Source organism: Oncorhynchus clarkii, chromosome 6, assembly GCF_045791955.1.
Source record: "Oncorhynchus clarkii lewisi isolate Uvic-CL-2024 chromosome 6, UVic_Ocla_1.0, whole genome shotgun sequence".
Lineage (NCBI taxonomy): Eukaryota > Metazoa > Chordata > Actinopteri > Salmoniformes > Salmonidae > Oncorhynchus > Oncorhynchus clarkii.
In genome coordinates this window covers 42,047,374-42,068,493 of record NC_092152.1, presented here as the reverse complement: position 1 = coordinate 42,068,493, position 21,120 = coordinate 42,047,374, and the positions used below count along the sequence as shown (strand labels likewise).

The following is a 21,120-nucleotide window of genomic DNA, read 5'->3' as shown; positions in this document are numbered from 1 at the left end:
AATGTTTATGATTTAAGGTGAGTCGGTGTGTGATCGATGACCTGTCTCCACAGTGACACACAGTTTAAATATGAGTAGGTGCATCTGACAATGACTGTATCAAGTGTGAAATTACATTAACATAAGTATTCAGACCCTTTACTCAGTACTTTGCTGAAGGACCTTTTTGGCAGCAAGTCTTCTTGGGTATGATGCTACAAGCTTGGCACACCTGTATTTGCGGAGTTTCTCCCATTATTCGCTGCAGATTCTCTCAAGCTCTGTCAGGTTGGATGGGGAGTGTCGCTGCACAGCTATTTTCAGGTCTCTCCAGAGATGTTCTATCAAGTTCAAGACCAGGCACTGGTTGGGCCCCTCAGGGACATTCAGAGACTTGCAAATAAATTCATTAAAAATCCTACAATGTGATTTTCTGGAATTTTTTTTCTCATTTTGTCTGTCATAGTTGAAGTGTACCTATGATGAAAATTACAGGCCTCTCTCATCTTTTTAAGTGGGAGAACTTGCACAATTGGTGGCTGACTAAATACTTTTTTGCCCCACTGTGTATATGTATGTGTGTGTATTTATATTACTGTCAAAACACTACACGGCTCTAGAATTTTCAGATGTTCTTGTTCAGTGAAAATGAATTTGCCTTTATCTTTATGTGCTCTAATATTATATGTAAGCCTAATTCAATTGCTGCTAATTCACCAGTTCCCTGTTAAAAACCGATCAGTGACATGTTAAGTGTCTTTCAGCCTACATAATGAGTGGGGGTGGTTTTAAGGGATGGGTGCTTTGCTACAGTACCTGCTCGATCTCTCTCTAGGGTAGCGCTCCCAATCGGCGAACTAGCTATCGTTATGTTACACAATATGAATGTGTATCAACGCCTCACTGTCATCTCCTCCTCTGTTTATCCAGAGGTGCGGTCTGTTCGCTTGAATGCTTGCTACTTCACATTGCGGAATGGTTTATACTGAATGACATGTTTCCCCAAAATGTTCTTGTATGTTTGTTCCCATTTGGTGGGTGTGGCGAGGTGTGGCTTGAAGCAATGCGTGATGTAGTTAAAGGGCATTGGCCATGCTGACAACCCACCACCTGACCCCTCCCCCATTTTTCAACTGGTCGTTCATTACTGCACCGTTTCCGTTCAATTGAACGTTACAGAATGTAAAAACGTACTGAACGCAGCCCTGGCACAAGCTGATTGGTTCTCCCCCTCCCTCTGCTTCCAGGTACAAGCTGATTCGTCGGCGGGTGATCTGGCTCATAGGTCAGTGGATTTCAGTGAAGTTTAAATCCGAACTACGGCCGCTGCTCTACGAGGTCATCCTTAACCTCATGCAGGACCCAGACCTAGTGGTGAGAGACACACACACACTAAAGAGTAATGAAAGCCATGATTAGGCTGTTAGACAGGGTTAATATAGTGACTACTGGTCCTTTAGTAGCAACAAGTGTTATTTACACACTTTACAAGGCAGGACAAATGGCCAGTTAGTTCTGCCGAGATGCCAGAGCTTGTTAATTGGAAATCTATGTTGTGTGAGCTTCAGGACATTAACTCCATGCTAACATGATGCACTTGTAGTACGCTAATTGCTAAGCTGCTTCTAATAAACTTTGCATCCATGATGGCTTACTTGGCTAATTAGCCTGTAGAAGTGATACTCTATACAGAGTGTCCTAGAGTCAACTCTGCTCTGACATGTCTCTAGCTTCATCTGTAACTGAAACACTGTTTGGAAGTCTTTTTCTAAACAGTCTGCTGAATGATCTTCTGAACCGATATTTCCCCCAAATAGACTTGAGATTGCCTCCATTACCCACAGTGCCCAATCACACACAGATCGCTCACTTGAAGAGAGAGAATTACAGACCAGCATTTCCATGAAGAGGGTGGGTGGTTGGGGAGTGTTCAATAATAATGATTGTAGAGAGTTGCAAACTGTAGCCGGCTAGCCACCCTCTGCTGCTGTGTCGGGCCTGTACTACTCACTTTTACTACTCACATGAAGGACTGTTTCCAGCGTGGGATGTGTTGTCTGGTCCACATACAGTACTGACCTTACTCTACGTGAATTAGTTGGACAACACTCATGCATCACCCTTAAAGTCCCTCTGCTCTGCACATGGAATGGTTCTCGATTGATTACTCACAGGCTAGCCGTCCAAATTATGTATACCTTCTGATCAATACTGCCTCCTTCAATTAGGGACTGCTGGGGCCCTGATTGGCGGTATTACCGTCAGAGTAATTGATGATAGCCACTCACGGTCTGATTCTGAAAACGTATTAATCAAACCAGCTACTGGTTATCAATAACTCCAGACACCAATAACCTGGTCCCCTGTCCAGTAACGTGAATGTTTTGTAACCAATCACCTCGTCATTTTGAACGGAAGTGGACCACTAATGTATTCAGTTAGGAAACAATTAACAGTTTTACACATTATTCCAAAGTAATTATTATTAAATAATGTTATAAATACTGCCCTGTAATAAGTGTAATATCACTGCCTTTTAAGTGTGCAAGTAAAGTAATTTGCATGGTTTGGTAGACCGTGATCAAAAAGTGTATTTGAAATTCTGTAATTTGTTTGTGCATTTAGTATTTAGGGAAATGTTTAGAGGGAAAAAGAGTGAGAGAGATGATAAAAGAGAGAGATTTTTGCATGAGAAAGCTCAACACACACACACACACACTGGACCACACACTGAGCATTTATCAGTGATATTTATGAGGTGAGTCACACCAGTCATAGATATCCATCCCCTGTAGACAGCTCAGCTGGCTGCCAATTCCTCAGTCCTCGTCCTTGCTTTTCAGACCCATCTGATTTCTGCCCTGTTTACCAAAACCTCGACTGAAAATACTTCCTGGTGACATTTCTGATTCCTTCAATTTGCCAAGCCCTGCCTCTACTCAGCGGAAAGAAAGTTCCCATAACCATTAAGGCTGCTTCACGCTGTGGCAGTGGCACTCTTCAGCCCATTGTGGCCCATTTTCTGTCACTCCGTCATCTGAGCTCTGTAGAATAGCAGGGTGAAGCTAGAGAAGGGCTGTAGAACATCTAAAAAAAGAACTGATTTCACTGATGTCTTTAGTGAGCATCGTAGTTATTATCCATGCTGTGGGATGTCTGAGTTGGTATCGCTTACCCACAACAAATGAACGAAATGGAGGTGATTGCCTTGACTGCAGAAAGGGAACACAGACGCACAGGAAATCGATCTTCCGAGGTGTATAAACTGAACAGAGATGGGGACGTGAGAATCAAGATGTTCTTATTTAAATGTCATTGTCTGCTTCTGCCCGGTAACAGGGTCAATTTGCTGGCCTTTTCATGCCCACCTTTTAGACCAGTGCTTGCCAATCCGAGAATGCAAAAGCTCTACTAGGCCTATTGCTTCTCCCAGCCGGTAGATGTCACAGGAATGAAAGGAAATGCAGTTTATTCTTATCAGTTGAATGGAATCTCACTAAAGGTGGCATTCAGTGTTTCTAAAGCAGCAGAGCAAACGTAGGTATTACTCTCAAGTTATATGCACCAAGCACGTTCATTCTTTTCATTTACTGCCATAGTGTCAAATTGTCGGCCCGTATGCAGTCTTGTCAATATAGGCGCCGACTAGTATTAATTCATCGAATGTGCAATGTATGCTCAATATACAGTTCACAGAGACAAAAAATATATACACTTGAATGATTGTCAAGGCACGGTTTCAAAGTGGTGCTTTCACGTAATGGTTTTTGTTGATGACTTTTGGACTAGGCTATTCAACTGCTGGGCCGATACTGCGTCAGAGCTTTTATTGACTGCCCGCCGTACTTGGTTTAACATTAGCAGTGAGATTAAGGCCCTACGCTCTCTCACACCCACTCTCTCTCACACACACTCCTGCTCAACTCTTGTCACTGACAGCAGGTTGTAGTCACTCCACTGTTCCACTCCGGCCCCAGACTTGTTTTCCTCTCCTAGGTCTAATCATTTGTTTCTGTCGTAGACGTGAGCTTCATCACATTGGCAGTGGTAGATTACACAGAGGAGACAGTCAATAACGCTGGACGTCTTACAATTCCCCATGAAAGTGACACGGCAACTTTACTTCAGTATTCTCAAGTCTTCTCTTTTCAATTTTAGTTTGGATTATTTTATTTTTGAACATGAAATGCACTATGCATTATGTGGGTTGAATGCTGAAACGACACAGAATAAAAAGTCCCGTGATGGTGGTGACTGTCCGTTACTGCTTAGCACTTATTAACCATCTCTTATTCACTTGAATAAAATATTTCAGTTGTGTATATTACGTTTTATTTGATGACCTGTTTAATTCCAATTCATCATCTCATCACTATAGCGCTGCTGCCTATGCTGTTGACAAAGTCACAATTTGAGTAGTTCTTCAAAGTAAATAAGGCATACTTTTATGACTACTGAATACCAACTAATAATCACTTACATAATCTATTTTCAGGAAGAGATCCACGACATATACAAAAGTATGTGGACACCCCTTCAAATGAGTGGATTCGGCTATTTACACACAGCCATGCATTCTCCATTGACAAACATTGGTAGTAGAATGGCCTTAACGAAGAGCTCAGTGACTTTCAATGTGGCACCATCATAGGATGCCACCTTTCCAACAAGTCAGTTCGTCAAATTTCTGCGCTGCTAGAGCTGCCCCGGTCAACTGTAAGTGCTGTTATTGTGAAGTGGAAACATCTAGGAGCAACAATGGCTCAACTGTGAAGTGGTAGGCGTCACAAGCTCACAGAGTGTAGTACTTAAAAGTAATATTTTCTCCGTTGCAACACTCCCTACCTAGTTCCAAACTGCCCCTGGAAGCAACATCAGCACAATAACTGTTTGTCAGGAGCTTCATGAAATGAGTTTCCATGGCCGAGCAGCCGCACATAAGCCTAAGATCACCATGCACATTGCCAAGCTTCGGCTGGAGTGGTGTCAAGCTTGCCGCCATTGGACTCAGGAGCAGTGGAAACACGTTCTCTGGAGTGATGAATCACGCTTCACCATTTGGCAGTCTAACAAATGAATCTGGGTTTTGGCGGATGCCAGGAGAATGCTACCTGCCTGAATGCGTAGTGCCAATTGTAAAGTTTGGTGGAGGAGAAATAATGATTTGGGGCTGTTTTTCATGGTTTGGGCTAGGCTCCTTAGTTCCAGTGAAGGAAAATCTTAACGCTACAGCATACAATGACATTCTAGATGATTCTGGGATTCCAAAACAGTTTGGGGAATGCCACACCACACCATCGAACACCTTTGGGATGAATTGGAACGCCAACTGCGAGCCAGGTATAATCGCCCAAACATCAGTGCCCTACCTCACTAATGCTCTTGTGGCTGAATGGAACCAAGTCCCCACAGCAATGTTCCAAGATCTAGTGGAAAGCCTTCCCAGAAGAGTGGAAGCTGTTCTAGCAGCAAAGGGGGGACCAACTCAATATTAATGCCCATGATTTTGGAATGAGATGTTCGACGAGTAGGTGTCCACATACTTTTGGTTATGTAGTGTACCTCCGGAAGCAACTGTTCTCCCTCTCGATCGCGCATTCTTCTCTCTTCTCGTAGCAGGTATAAAAGAAATGCACAGACCGGACAACTTGGAGCAATGGATTATGGTTATTGAAGTTAATTACCACTTTTGATAAAATTTTCTGTGGTGTATAATATTGGCTTTTTGGTGACTACAGTTCAGGCTTGATCTGATTTATCTCTAGAGAAACTGCGCAATGTTCCCATTGAGCTCACTGAAAAAAATTAAATTAAATTGAATTGAAGTAATTCAATTCTGTCAATTATTTGTTTCAAACCCTGACATTTCGGTTAATTACCTCGCTCATCACAATCACCAACAACAAAAACCTTAAGTTCATCTCTTATTTTTAGTCGGTCTTCTCAACTGTGAGTACAGCTCCATATTCAGCCCCATCCCAGAGATATTTGGCAGAATACCAATGTTTTGTTTTTGTTCTAAAGGTGCGGATCGAGACGGCCACAACTCTGAAACTCAATATCCTTTTCATATAATCTATTTTTGCTGAAATACAAATGTTTTGCTTCTTTCAAAAATCGATATTGTTATGCACCTCTCTTCCTATCACTGTGAAGTCTCTCTGTGAAGATGAACCTCTTGTAAGACCTGTCAGTTTCTTTTCCTTAATGTGTCATCACCTGTCGACGACTTTGAGTTCCGGACAGAACAGTTCTTACCGGTGAGTGCCTTTTCTAGGGGAGAAATGTTTTTAAAGAATGTTGCTAATCGTCTTCTATTCTGGCCTTGCTTTTTTTAGTTACATTTTTGGGGGGGTAAATGCATGGTATGCGATAATGGGATGTTAAAATGCTCTCTCTCTTCTCTCTCTCTCACCCTTTAGTATCTGGAGTCTATTTTCAGCCTGCTATTCCAGCTGTTGCAGCAGGTGACAGAGTGTGACACTAAGATGCAGGTCCTCCATGTGATCTCATGTGTCATTGAGAGGGTCAACATCCAGGTGAGGGGTCAAATCCCAAAGAGCTCATTGCCTAAAATATATATTTTTTTTTTACTAAGGTCATGGTATACGTCATGGTAGGATACACATTAGGATATGCACATCTAATTGATGTGGTAGCTGGGTTAAAAAAACACCACTATATTTAAAGAAATACAGTGGCATCCATTGCCTTTGATTTATTAGGAGACAGCCCTTGCTGTTAAGAACAACCATCATGTAACCGGGATGCAACATTTCTCAGCCTGCTCTCCCTCAGGCTAGAGGAAACACAACTACTTTCTAAGAGCAAAAGAAACCAGTCACATCATCACTTTCTCAGACAGTTGCATTCAACTGCAGGGTTCTGCCGTCCTTCCACTGAGGATGTGTTTGTCAGTCATCACAAGTCATAAAGTGAACTCCGAGTTCAACTGAGCACAACGAAAGCTCTCACTCGCCGTTTTTGTTTTGACCTTCTAGCACTTTTATAATAGTACCATCGGATTGTTTTACTAAATCTACTCGGTGTTTGTCAGCCTTTGATGACCTTTATTCTTTGACCCCTGTATTTTTCAGTGGGGTACTCTATTTCTCCTCAATGCTCTCTTGACTTCACTCCCTCATAAATGGCTTCCACTCCAGTCAACTGTCATTATATTTAAATCGCCTGTCTTAACTGCCTGTGAGCGAGAACGCAGTCACATGAATATTCTATTACACCTCACAGGGAATTTTTAAAGGCAAAAAATAAAGAAATAATGGGGTAGAAAAGGCATAATGAAACCATGGCTTGGAGATGGGATATTTTTTCTTCTTCTCGCTTTCTCTTCTGAATTTACAAATCACCCTTTTAGAATGGCTTGGTTCCCTCTCATCTTCTTTAAAAGGCTGCATTTGAAAGCTGTCTGTCTTTTTGTGATTCTCTTTTTTCCCTCTGCTCCTTAAAAATGTGTAACGGTGCAAGACATTCAAACGCGGAGCTCTCACAAAGGGAGGGCGGGAAGAAGGTAGGTGGAGGGAAGTGAGAGAAGGAAGCCTAAGAGGAGAAAGGGACAGGAAGCATGGAGGTGCTGGAGCAAGTGGAGAAAGAGACAGACTCAGTGCATGAAAATGTTATTTAAAAAAAAAAATGGTATAATTAAGTTTTGGCCCATATAATAAGTTTTGGCCCATTGCACTTAGGTAGTTGTAAATCAGCGGCCGCAGGTGCTGACATATTTACCAGTTTCGAAGGGGAAAGAGAGCGACTGGTCTCAGTCGACATGCCTCCGACTCAATCCAATAAAGATGTAATTATAAACACCTCCTTTACAGAAAAGCTGCCAGAGAAAGAGAGGGTGTGTGAGGGAGAGGGAGAGAAAGGAGTGTGTGGGCTATGGTAAACTCACTCTGAGCTCTACTGTCGAGTTGCCAGTCTGTTAGAGGAGTGGGGCTTAATTTGATATGTACTCATTTTACTTTTATTGCCAAGCAGCAAATGAGCACATTTCAGGGAACATTAGCAGCCAGTGCAAAGAGTTAGTCTGTTTGTGTTGGGTACTTGGGATGAATACATTGGTATGGCTGCTTAGGAGAGAACGTACACAGTTGGGAGTCTTTCTTGATATTTTGAAATCGTGTTACCACAAAGAATATCTTGACCTGCTCCCTTCCAACCCTATGATTTCCACCCAGGTGTATTACAAGGAAGGACATTATCCAACAGGTAGAATGGTTAGGTCTGGCTCAGAATACTTCCCACGTTAGACATTGTGTTCGTACAAGACGTACACCCTAACTAGTACAACTGACACCTGGACCTGTACACGCTTCCCAAATGGGACAATAAAGACATTGATTGATTTGATTTGGGCTTCCACATTCATATTGTATGAAGGCCTTTGTGTTTCTATTGAATGGAATGCTCTGGTGTTTGTTGTTGCTGATCGGATTGTGTTTTCTCTTAGATCCGGCCATATGTAGGCTGTCTGGTCCAGTACCTGCCACTGCTTTGGAAACAATCAGAAGAACACAACATGCTGCGCTGTGCCATACTCACCACACTGGTTCACCTTGTACAGGTATGACACATACAGGGCGGCAGGCAGCCTAGTGGTTAGAGCGTTGGACTCTCGCTCTAGCAACCGAAAGGTTGCAAGATCGAATCCCGAGCTGACAAGGTAAAAATCTGTTGTTTTGCCCCTGAACAAGGCAGTTAACCCACTGTTCCTAGGCCGTCATTGAAAATAAGAATTGGTTCTTAATTGACTTGCCTAGTTAAATAAAGGTTAAATTTTAAATTCAAAATAAATACACTCCGTCTTGCCCCTTAGCCCTTTGTTGCCGTTTCTCATTGCTTCTCCCAGTGTGCGTGCACGCACCTGTATGGGAGGCTTGAGCGAATAACCGTATCCTGGGGTATTTTGAAATGCGACACTTTGATTTTCAATGCCATAAAAGCTTGGCTTTTTAGTGTAGGCTCATATTCATTACTGCAAATTGTAGTAAAACCTTTTGCGATGTCATCACAGGGCCTGGGGGCGGAGAGTAAGAACCTGTATCTCTTCCTGCTTCCTGTGATCCAGCTGAGTACAGATGTTTCGCAACCACCGCATGTCTACCTGCTAGAGGACGGACTGGAGCTGTGGTACGTACACACACAGAGACAAACAGTTCCACACAGAGACAAACGCACACAAACTCAGCCCTGAGAGCAGACTGATACTAACGGTCTCTGTCACTCTTCTAAAGGCAGACGCTTATCAGGCACTTACAGCACTCACCTTTCTTCCATCCCACCTTCTGTAGCTCTCTCTCTCACTCCCCTCTTAGATGTTTCCCTCTTTTTCTTCCCTCTGCTTTCTCTCTCCCATTATGCGCTCTCGCTCCCCCCCCCCGCTTACGTGATGTTGATTTTGCCTTTGCTTCCTCCCAGATAAACAGTTGTGACCGAAATACGTATTTACCTAATTTACCGAGTCATTTGTGTCAACAGCTTCTCTTTTTTATTCACCTGCTGTCTCGCACTCTATTATGTGTTCTGTCTCGCGGTTCGTTTTTAGTTCTCCCCTTTCTCTAGCTCTGTCCTTCTCTCCCTCGTTCTCTCTTTCCTTCAATCACTCTCTTTCACGTTCATTCATGCCCTCTGATGGGCGATGACGATAAGTTCAAAGTAGGCGTAACACACATACTGCCCATTTTCCTGTGCGACCAGAGCTCTGAAAAGAAGAATTTTTTTTAATTTTATTTTTTACATTTGTTCAAAATGGTTGTTCTCCTTACAGAGCCATTTTGTAGTAAACGATCCTATTGTGGAAGGCCTGTCTGGCTTGCAAAAGCTTGAACGCTGAGGCCTTAGCGTGGCTCGTCTTTTGTTGTGCCTTTCGATGACGTTGGCCTAGTTACACATGGTTAGCAGTGATAAGAGGGATTACGTGTCCTATCTCTGAGCCGGTGTGTCAAACAGGACCGTCTCTGAACAAGCACATTGTCTGCTTTTAAATTGTCATCTCAAAGGGCAGAACGTCTGCAGTGATGTGCTAGACTGAGCTTGAGTTGCTCTCAATAGACTGACTCAATTGACTGTGATGAACCATTGTCATGGTTTTGAGTTTGATTGACTCATTCAGACAGATTCTTCTTTTATGGTTCAGCCACACATTGACACATTGGCGTTTCTTCGCCAGCCATAGATATGTACATATTCTGAGTCTCAAACACAGTTTTTGTAGTGTTTGTCTGTTCTGTTCCATTGGTAAAGCATGGTGCTTGCAATGCCAGGGTTGTGGGTTCGATTCCCACTGGTGACCAGTGTGAAAATGTATGCTCTCACTACTCTTAAGTCGCTCTGGATAAGAGCGTCTGCTTAATCTAGGGCTCTGTTATGGTCTGGTCAGCAGCTTTAAATGCTTCTGTGACGCTAACTCTCGGGTCCTCTTCTTCATTTCACATCCACCCCCCTCTCTCGCTCCACCCTCCTTTCTCTCCTCCATCCCTTTATCGACCTACAGGTTGGTAACGTTGGAGAATAGTCCGGCAATCACCCCAGAGCTGCTGAGAATCTTCCAGAACATGTCGGCTCTCCTGGGTGAGTTTTACATTATTGATGTTGATGATGCATTTGTGAATGATTGTGGGAGTAGTTCATGACCCTAGGTTGGCAACACAAATTCTATGTGATTTCAATGTGACTTTCTCCATTCTGATGGTTTTATTCTGTTCAATCCAACTCAAAACAAAAATAGCTAATGAATACACTGTACACAATACTAAAACTGAGGCTATTAAGACTATTAACATGGGAAGACTGTATGAAAATGTGTTTGCTACATGCACATATTACAATACAGCTGTACATAGAGGCAGCGTACAACAATGGTAAAATGGTAAACTAACTACGAACATAATTCAAACGTCACACCACTCACTTTGTGCACGCACACCATCCCACAAGTCCAGTCCAGATACGAGTCCAGCTGTTGTTGTGCAGGCCAGAGATGAGTTTGCTGCTCTTGTTGGACTGCTTGAAGGAGACTGAAAGTTGGAAGCAGCCAATCACAGAAATGCCTGTGATTGGCTGACCCCACTGTGTCAAGGCCCCTGGCAACCATGAACTCTAGCAGCCAATCGTTTTGGCTAGGTACAGAGGTGTGAAGGGTCCGTTTACAACCCATAGCCTAGAGGGGAAAGCGAGCCTAATGCTGGAGTTCGAAAGTTGCAGAGTTTGTGTCCCTGAGAGAGGGCTGTGAGAATGAGATGGTGTGCTAAGAGTCACAGACAGGGAATTTGTAACAATTTTTCTCTGATTTTAGAAGATACCATTGCACAAACAACATGTTTATCTAGACCTTCACAAGCACTAGTACCATGCTAAACATGATTTAATAATTGCACCGGGGGGATGGCTCCCTTTCTACGGGCATTCTACCAATTGTGCTATTGTGTGTGTTTTTTCGCATTAATTGAAAACTCATTTTGTACATAATGTTTCTGCTGCTGTCTCTTATGACCTAAAAAAGCTTCTGGATATCAGGACAGCGATTACTTACCTGGTACTGGACAAAGTTTTTTTTCCTTCAGCAAGTCGGACACAAAGGATTTACTTCAGACACCCGACAAGGCCAAAATCCCTGTCATTTGCATGAGAACAAGACGGAGATATCAGGGACGTAGGTCGGTGTGCCTTGTAAGGATGCGACGCCGAGTGGGTAATCTGCCTCTACCATCAGTCCTATTAGCCAATGAACAATCATTGGATAACAAAATAGACAAACTACGATCACAAATATCCTACCAACAGGACATTAAAAACGAGTCGTGGCTGAACGACGACATGGATAAAATACAGCTGGCAGGATTTACGCTGCATCGGCAAGATGGAACAGCTTCCTCCGGTAAGACGAGGGGTGACTGTCTGTGTATATTTGTAAACAACAGCTGGTGCACAAAATCTAATATTAAGGAAGTCCAAAGTTTTGCTCGCCTGAGGTAGAGTATCTCATGATAAGCTGTAGACCACGCTATTTTCCAAGAGTTTTCATCCTTTTTTTCCGTAGCTGTCTATTTACAACCAGAAACTGATGCTGGAACAAAGTCCACAATCAATGAGCTGTATATAGCCATAAGCAAACAGGAAAATGCTCATCCGGAGGTGGCACTCCTAGTTGCCAGGGACTTTAATGGAGGGAAACTTAATCTGTTTTATCTCATTTCTACCAGCATGTTAAATGTGCAACCAGAGGGGAAAAAAACAACCTAGGCCACCTTTACATGCAAAGCTCCCTCTCACCTTCCATTTGGTAAATCTGACCATAATTATACCCCCCTGATTCCTGCTTACAGGCAAAAACTAAAGCAGGAAGCAACAGTGACTCGGTCAATAAAGAGTTGGTCAGATGACGCAGGTCTGTTTTGCTAGCAAAGCATCCTCACTGAGCTAAAGGGTAGAGCTTCCGCTTTGAGGGAGCGGGACAAGGATCGGGACTCTAACCCGGACGCTTATAAGAAATTCTGCTATGCCCTCAGATGAACCATCAAACAGGCAAAGCGTCAAATACAGGACTAAGATTGAATCATAATACACCGGCTCTGACGCTCGTCGGTTGTGGCAGGGCTTGCAAACTATTAAAGACTACAAAGGGAACCACAGCCGTGGGCTGCCCAGCGACACAAACCTACCAGACGAGCTAAATTCCTTCAATGCCCGCTTCGAGGCAAGCAACACTGAAGCAAGCATGAGAGCATCAGCTGTTCCGGACGACTGTGTGATCATGCTCTCCGTAGCTGATGTGAGTAAGACCTTTAAACAGGTCGACATTCACAAAACCACAGGGCCAGACGGATTACCAGGACGTGTACACCCAAGTATGCGCTGACCAACTGGCAAGTGTCTTCACTGACATTTTCTACCTGTCCCTGACTGAGTCTGTAATACCAACATGTTTCAAGCAGACAACCGTAGTCCCTGTGGAATCCTACAATGTGATTTTCTGGATTTTTTTTCCATATTTTGTCTGTCATAGTTGAAGTGTACCTATGATGAAAATTACAGGCCTCATCTTTTTAAGTGGGAGAACTTGCACAATTGATGGCGGACTAAATACTTTTTTGCCCCACTGTATAGAATCCCTATTAATTCAATAATATATCTGAGCCTAGTCGTGAATATTTAACTTTTAAAATGTTAAATATTATTTTATTGTGGCTGAACACAACCATTCATGTTTTCACTCCATTAGCTCCTTTACTAGGCTACCCGTGCACGTTCATCCACTCACAACATTTCCAGCCTCCAGGCAGTGGTGAATGTCATCTGTTACACAAAACACGACAAGTGTAATGACATTTGATGATTGTCATTAGGCCAAAATTTATGCGTCCACTGATGTCCGCGTGCGTCTCGTTGTCAGCCACCTGTCTCTGCCTTGGCAAAATGTCAGTGTTTTTCGTCTAACCACATCCAGTTTTGAGCGTAGGCTATACCACCCGTTTTCAAGTCCATGCGCTCATTTTTCATGCCTCTGACATGTGGTAATGATAAGTGATATAATAGCTTACATTTTTCTTGATGTTTTGTTTTAATTACTGTGATATGCTCATGTTTTTACCGGTATGGCGTACCCCCCACTATTTATTTTGCTGGGACGTCATACTGGACCGTACCACCTTACTTTCAGCCCTGATACTGTCTTAGATCACCTTTTAAATATATCTAGATGGGCTCTTGAGGGCAGCTGCAAATGGCATTGTCTATCCATATAGTCTTTGTCTGATAGTCTTGAGTGGGGTGTGCTGTAGTTGCTATTGAATAGTGATGAGTGGGCCTAATAGCAGCGTGTGCTCCCAGCATTAACCCACATAAAGGTCTCATGTTTTATGAATTCCATGCTGTAAATTACCTCTCCCTCTTTTCAATCCGGCAGCCATTGCTCCTGCCCAGATTTGTGCATCAGCAACCAGGTCTAAAGCAGCCCCATAGCCTTTCAGTCCCAATCCATTCTCACAAACAACATAAAGAGAGGAGAGGTTTTGATCCCAGACTGTGTCACAACCGGCCTTGACCGGGAGTCCCATAGGGCAGGCACACAATCAGCCCAGCATCGTCCTGGTCAGGGGAGGGCTCATGTAGCTACTTCTTGTGGCAGGCCGGGCGCCTGCAGGCTGACTTCGGCCATCCGTTGAACAGTGTTTCCTCTGACACATTGGTGCAGCTAGCTTCCGGGTTAAGCAGGTGGGTGTTAAGGAGCAGGGTTTGGCGGGTCATGTTTCAGAGGATGCATGACTTGACCTTCGCCTCTCCCGAGCCCGTTAGGGAGTTGCAGCGATGAGACAAGATCTTAATTGGATTGCAATTGGATATCACAAAATTGGGAAGACAAAGGGTGTAAAAAAAAAACTAACGAGGTTTTAAATAAATGCAGCTAAAATAGGCCTTGTGAATAGTAGTATTCTTTTCGTAACATCCCATTTTTCTGCTGTCCAAATGTGTTCCTTTATCTTCTCAGTAATGTAGAAAAGCATGAAGAGACAGGCATATGATGTAACATGTCTTTATCTCTGTGGCTTTGCCTCCAGATCCTGCTCTTACAGTGTGTTGGGAATGGGATGACACTCACAGTTAGTCACCATCCATTCACAGCCTCCTCATCCCCACGGACTCATTTAGTTTTGAAGCTTATTTAAGCTCCTAAACACCCGTCAAACTCTCTCCCAGGCAGATGGCTTTAATATCTCTTTTAATACAGCTGGTTGGCCTCTCACCCCCTTTCTCCCTTTACACACCTCAGTATCCCTAGAATGGCTCTCCCAATGGTGATGTGCCGCGTTGACACCCCTATAATGTCTGTCCTTATTAAAATGTACTAGACAGTACAGAAATATGAGCTATGTTGCTACCTAGGTTGATCGGACGATCTACCTAAAAATGCACTGAACTACCAAAAATGAAGCAACATCTCAGGACATCAGTCAGGAAGTTAAAGCTTGGTCGCAATTGGGTCTTCCAAATGGATAATGACCCCAAGCATACTTCCAAAGTTGTGGCAAAATGACTTAAGGACAACAAAGTCAAGGTATTGGAGTGGCCATCACAAAGCCCTGACCTCAATCTAATAGAAAATGTGTGGGCAGAACTAAAAAAGTATGTGGGGGGCAAGGAGGCCTACAAACCTGACTCAGTTACACCAGGTCTGTCAGGAGGAATGGGCCAAAATTCACCCAACTTATTGTGGGAAGCTTGTGGAAGGCTACATGAAACGTTTGTCCCATGTTAAACAATTTAAAGGCAATGCTACCAAATACTAATTGAGTGTATGTAAACTTTTGACCCACTGGGAAAGTGATGAAAGAAATTAAAGCTGAAATCATTCTCTCTACTATTATTCTGACATTTCACATTCTTAAAATATAGTGGTGATCCTAACTGACCTAAGATAGAGAATTTTTACTAGGATTAAATGTCAAGAATTGTGAAAAACTGAGATTAAATGCATTTGGCTAAGGTGTATGTGAACTTCTGACTTCAACTCTATAAAATACTTTCTGCTCAGCATCAGACTAATTTTGTGCTTCAGACAGTTGTACTTCTCCACTCACAAATTGGCATTTTATCAGCAGACAGCGCTATTCCATCCCTTTACATTTGTGTGTAGAAGGTAGTTGTTGTGGAACTGTTAGATGACTTGTTAGATATTACTGTCGTGTCAGAACTAGAAGCACAAGCTTTTCGCTACACTCGCATTAACATCTACTAACCATGTGCATGTTGCCAATAAGATTTGATTTGACCAGCTACTTTTCTCCAGTACTTTTCTTGGTGTAGCCAGCCTACTTTTCTCAGGTAAAATTTGTATCTGAAATCCTCATCACCCACTGATTAACTTGACAATGTAGTAGATTTTAAATGTTTTTAGCTAGTAATATGTCTATTTATATTTAGAAATGAGCTATGCCATATATAGCCAGTTAATATAACATTGTTTTGGATTTCACCCCCGTATCAAAAGCAAATGGTTTTGACCGTTTTACTTTATTGAGGAGAGCTGCTCTCTTCTCCCATTCCAACCAGTGCCGCTCGCAAGAATGATTCCTGTCCTTGTTATGAAATTACACCTTCACCCTGTTCATATAAAAATGACAAAATTCACTGAACTACCAAAAATCAGCAGTTATATGTGAGTTGTCCACTCCGGGAGCCTACACAGCTCCGCCGGTAAAATACCCTCTTTTTTTACAGCGCATTTGGTAACAATGACCCAGCAAATTTCATTGGTTGTCCCTCAATTAATAAATCCAATGGTTTAATGTTGCGAAAGCCATTTTTACTAACGTCTTAATGCTGAAGGTACCGTGCAGATGTAGCCTAGGAATATTAGAACAGTGATAGGGTAGGCCTACCTCTCGTTGACGCAAGCAGCTGCGTTTCCTGCACCGTGTGCACAGTCACCTGATTTGTAGATCGATGTCATACACAGTTACATGCATAAAAGTTTGATATGCTGAAGGAGAGAGTGCATGAATTTAGTCACATCAGATAAGAGGTGTTTTCATAAGGCTGATTTTTTGTTGTTGTAAAAAAACGTAAGTGAACCGGTGATTCGTAACATTTGAATCGGTTTTATTAATTTGGATCAGTTTGGGCTCCTGAGGACCGATGCACTGGCAATCTTAAACATTTGAACTGTGGACCGATACATATCGGTGAATCGTTATATCCCTAATAGTCTGGTGTGATTATCTTGTTCGGTCTAGCCTGGGTTGGTCTAGCAGATGAAGATGACTGGTATGTCTCTGCTGGACTGGAGCAGGGGAATGTTACTAGTTAATGAGTTTGATGGATAATAAACAGTTAGCGTGCAGTAGCTTCTTTTAGCTTGTACTAACAGCAGGCTGAACGATAAGTCAGTCAGGTAGAAAACAATGTTAGTTGAGATGTCAGACCAGGCTTTAAAAAACAATAATAGTAATACTAGTGATGGGGGAAAACATCTATACAGTTACATATCGAAATATTATTTGGGACAATATTTTATTGATACTTTGACGCCAAAGTGCAAGTCGGGTGTACCTGCGGCAAGCTTGTTTTCTGTCTTTTTAAATAGTGAGCCAACATGTCAGCACTTTTATTTCCATGACTGATCAAAGCCACTTTTTATTGCTTTTTCTCTCTGCAGCCAAACTTATCCAAAGTAATATCAAATAAAATAAAATGTCACAAAAATATTGTATTGTGAGGTCGCTGGCAATTTCCTGCCCTAATGAATACACCTTCATGCCTCTTTGCCTGGTGTTCAGTGAAGACTCCTACTTCCTACTCTAATGCTAATATGATGTATTCTGACAACTGACCTCCACACCAACACACCCGGAGGAGGGATCTCGACATGGCAGGAGCTTGACTCCATTTTGTATTCTCTTTCTTTTGACACATTAATCTCGTCGGACGTCTTGTATGGTCTGCCTGGGTTATCACGTTCAGATAAGAGATGTCTTTTTAAAAAGAGGCTTTATCCCAAATCGCAGCTATTGCAGAGGGGAATGTTAGACACATTACAAAACCACAAAGGTTACCAGACAATAGGACAATGTCTCCAATCCATTTACTCTAATTAATTGGATCTCTGTATTTAACTCTGAATCTCTCTAATTTGGATGGGATCTGCAGTATCTCCGGAGGTCTTTGCTTTCTAAATGGACTGTTCGAAATCACCTGCAACACATATTTTCAGATGATGTCATAGCGTTTTCTTTAGTTTACACTCTATTCCAGTGGTCATCAACTGGTCTATCATGATCGACTGCTCCATCTTCAAGGCATTCCCAGTCGATCACCAAACATTTCTGTAGAAAAGCCAAAGATAAAGGCTTGCGCTCCTTTCCTTTTTTTCGTGTTACGCAGTTTGCACTTGATTCAGAAGCCTGCCAATCGGATAACTCAAATCACCGTGGTTACAGCTTCCACCAAAGCCTACATGAGATTTAATAACTTTTAAATACCATGACCAGAGAGAGACTGTCAAAGAATACAGCATAGAGCTGCTGTTTCTATGAGTGAGTTCATGCTTAAGTTTTTATTCAGAACTGTCAACACTGTTTTTATTCAACACTATTACAAACCATAATATGCGCCTATCGATACACTTGGCTACTAATTCATTGCAGCTGCAGGGTGAGTGGTACTACGACCACTCACGCTGCAGCTGCTATGAATTAGTAGCCAAGTGTATCGATAGGCCTGCATTTTTAGTAGCAGCTCGTGGTGTGTATTTTATATCGAGGAATGTTTAACTTTCTCTGATCATAGGAGCAACATGAATTTGTGCTTAAGACAGATGCGTTGCAACTCAAGTTTTGCCTTCAGTTGGAAGACGGTTTCCCCTTTCTCTGGTCAGCCTCACTGGAGGAAAGGAAGGAGAAAGCAGGGACTGCAGCTCTCTCCCTCCTCTGCTGAGACTAATGCCATATTCAAAGGAACTGGGAACTCTGACATCTCCGACGTCAGTGCGTTCAAGAAAACTGGGAACTCTGAAAAAAGGAAGAGCCGACTGGGGGGGGGGAATCATTTTGAACGGTCATCCAACTCAGAATTCAAAGTCGGAAACTATGGCATCTTTCTAGAGCTCCGACTTTCCAACCTGAAGGTCACTGACGTCAGCATTTGACCTCTTTCTATATACACTTTGCTTGTGTCTCCTCTTCTTATTGGTGTCCTTTAGTAGTGGTTTCTTTACAGCAGTTCGACCATGAAGGCCTGATTCCCACAGTCTCCTCTGAACAGTTGATGTTGAGATGTGTCTGTTGCTTGAACTGTGAAGCATTTATTTGAGCTGCAATTTCTGAGGCTGGTAACTCTAATGAACTTATCCCTATCCACAGACAGGGCACACCTGTTAATTTAAATGCATTCTAGGTAATATAATAATAGGTGACTCCCTCATGAAGCTGGTTGAGAAAATGCCAAGTGTGCTAAGCTGTCATCAAGGCTAGTGGCTACTTTGAGGATTCTCAAATATAACCTATGTTTTGATTTGTTTAACACCTTTTTGCTTACTACATGATTCCACGTGTTCTTTCATCGTTTTGATGTCTTGACTATTATTCTACAATGTAGAAAATAGAGCATTCTACAACTTTTGACTGGTAGTGTACGTATTCTTCCACCCAGTTGCCTTGAAAGCACCATGAGCATCAGATGCAGGTGCCATCAGTCCAGTAAAATGCAAAGCAAATTATTTCAATTTATGCTCAGCCATGCCTCGCAATTGCTACACCAACTGATCTATTTTGTTATCAAAGTTTGAGTTTTGAAATATAATATGGTCTGAGAAGAACAATATTGTCAGGCTACGCTGTGGTAATGAATTAGGCCTGCCTACTGCCCAAACCTCATTTCTACAGAACTGTTTTTATTAGGTTCATGTCTAGAGGATGGCGTCGGAGGGGATGGCTGCCTGCTAATTATCTAATTAGGCTATGTTTCAACTTGTCAATTTCAAGTTGATTTTCTAGCAAGTTGTATTTTCTAACAACAGTTTGAATTGATGTGTGTTCCGCCTCCTCATTAATTCACATACAAGTAGCCCATTTCAGCATTGCGGACAATTTATGTTTGAGGCTTTACTGAGCAGGATGAACTTCTCTCTTTCGAGGAGAGCCCACCGCACTTCACTCATGTTTGCGCAGATCAAGTGTACATATATTTGCACGATCTTGCAAGAATTGTAGCATTTTGCCTGCCTTGTTGTTTTCCTTACAAATAATAACTTTGGACATGCGTTCCTATCAAAGTTCCTTATTGTCTGTGTATCATGTTGTCATTTCTACTGTAGGAGTATGTATGTTTGTATGTATGGAGCATAATGTATTTACAGTTTTATTCACATGTTTTCATGTACTGGTGACATAATGCATTCCAATTATTGCATACATTGTAATGGACAGCTATGATGTCTGTAAAATACTTTTTTGAGGGTTGCACTGATTATAATGAGCATAGCTATTTGCCAGCTATGTGTGGTGCCATGTTTGTTGACATTGTACAACGCATTCTGGGTGTCACATAATCTGTCAGACCAAAGATGTTATGAGGTGAAGGAATTAGAGGTCGACCGATTAGGATTTTTCAACGCCGATACCGATTACTGGAGGACCAAAAAAAAGCAGATACCGATTAATAGATTGATTTTTATTTATTTACTTATTTATTTGTAATAATGACAATTACAACCATACTGAATGAGCACTTATTTTAACTTAATATAATACATCAATAAAATCTATTTAGCCACAAATAAATAATGAAAGATGTTCAATTTGGTTTAAATAATGCAAAAACAACGTGTTGGAGAAGAAAGTAAAAGTGCAATATGTGCCATGTAAGAATGCTAACGTGTAAGTTCCTTGCTCAGAACATGAGAACATATGAAAGGTGGTGGTTCCTTTTAACATGAGTCTTCAATATTCCAAGGTAAGAAGTTTTAGGTTGTAGTTATTATAGGAATTATAGGGCTATTTCTCTATACGATTTGTATTTCATATAGCTTTGACTATTGGATGTTCTTATAGGCACTTTAGTATTGCCAGTGTAACAGTATAGCTTCCATCCCTCTCCTCGCCCCTATCTGGGCTCGAACCGGGGACACATCGACAACAGCCACCCTCGAAGCATCGTTACCCATCGCTCCATAAAAGCCGCGGCCCTTGCAGTGCAAGTGGAACAATTACTCTAAGTCTCAGAGCAGGTGACGATTGAAACGCTATTAGCACGCACCCCGCTAACTAGCTAGCCATTTCACATCAGTTACACCAGCCTAATCTCTGCTTGAATGCTTGAAGCACAGGGAAGAGCTGCTGGCAAAACGCACAAAAGTGCTGTTTGAATGAATGCTTACGAGCCTGCTGCTGCCTACCATCGCTCAGTCAGACTGCTCTATCAAATCATAGACTTAATTATAACATAATAACACACAGAAATATATGCCTTTGGTCATTAATATGGTCGAATCCGGAAACTATCATTTTGAAAACAAAACGTTTATTATTTCAGTGAAATACGAAACTGTTTGGTATTTTATCTAACGTATGGCATCCATAAGTCTAAATATTGCTGTTACATTGCACAACCTTCAATGTTATGTCATAATTA

General features: G+C 42.2%; 1 protein-coding gene across 2 annotated transcripts in view; it reads left to right on the top strand.

Annotated features, from left to right (window-relative positions):
• LOC139411170 (importin 11) overlaps positions 1–21,120 on the top strand; it is a 231,111-nt gene that overhangs the window by 87,904 nt on the left and 122,087 nt on the right. For both annotated transcript variants that reach the window (XM_071157083.1, XM_071157082.1), the window contains exons 16-22: positions 1,227–1,353; positions 6,004–6,037; positions 6,199–6,239; positions 6,402–6,518; positions 8,447–8,560; positions 9,011–9,126; positions 10,490–10,566. In XM_071157083.1, coding sequence (XP_071013184.1) covers positions 1,227–1,353; positions 6,004–6,037; positions 6,199–6,239; positions 6,402–6,518; positions 8,447–8,560; positions 9,011–9,126; positions 10,490–10,566 — 626 coding nt within the window. The remainder of the gene's footprint in view (positions 1–1,226; positions 1,354–6,003; positions 6,038–6,198; positions 6,240–6,401; positions 6,519–8,446; positions 8,561–9,010; positions 9,127–10,489; positions 10,567–21,120) is intronic.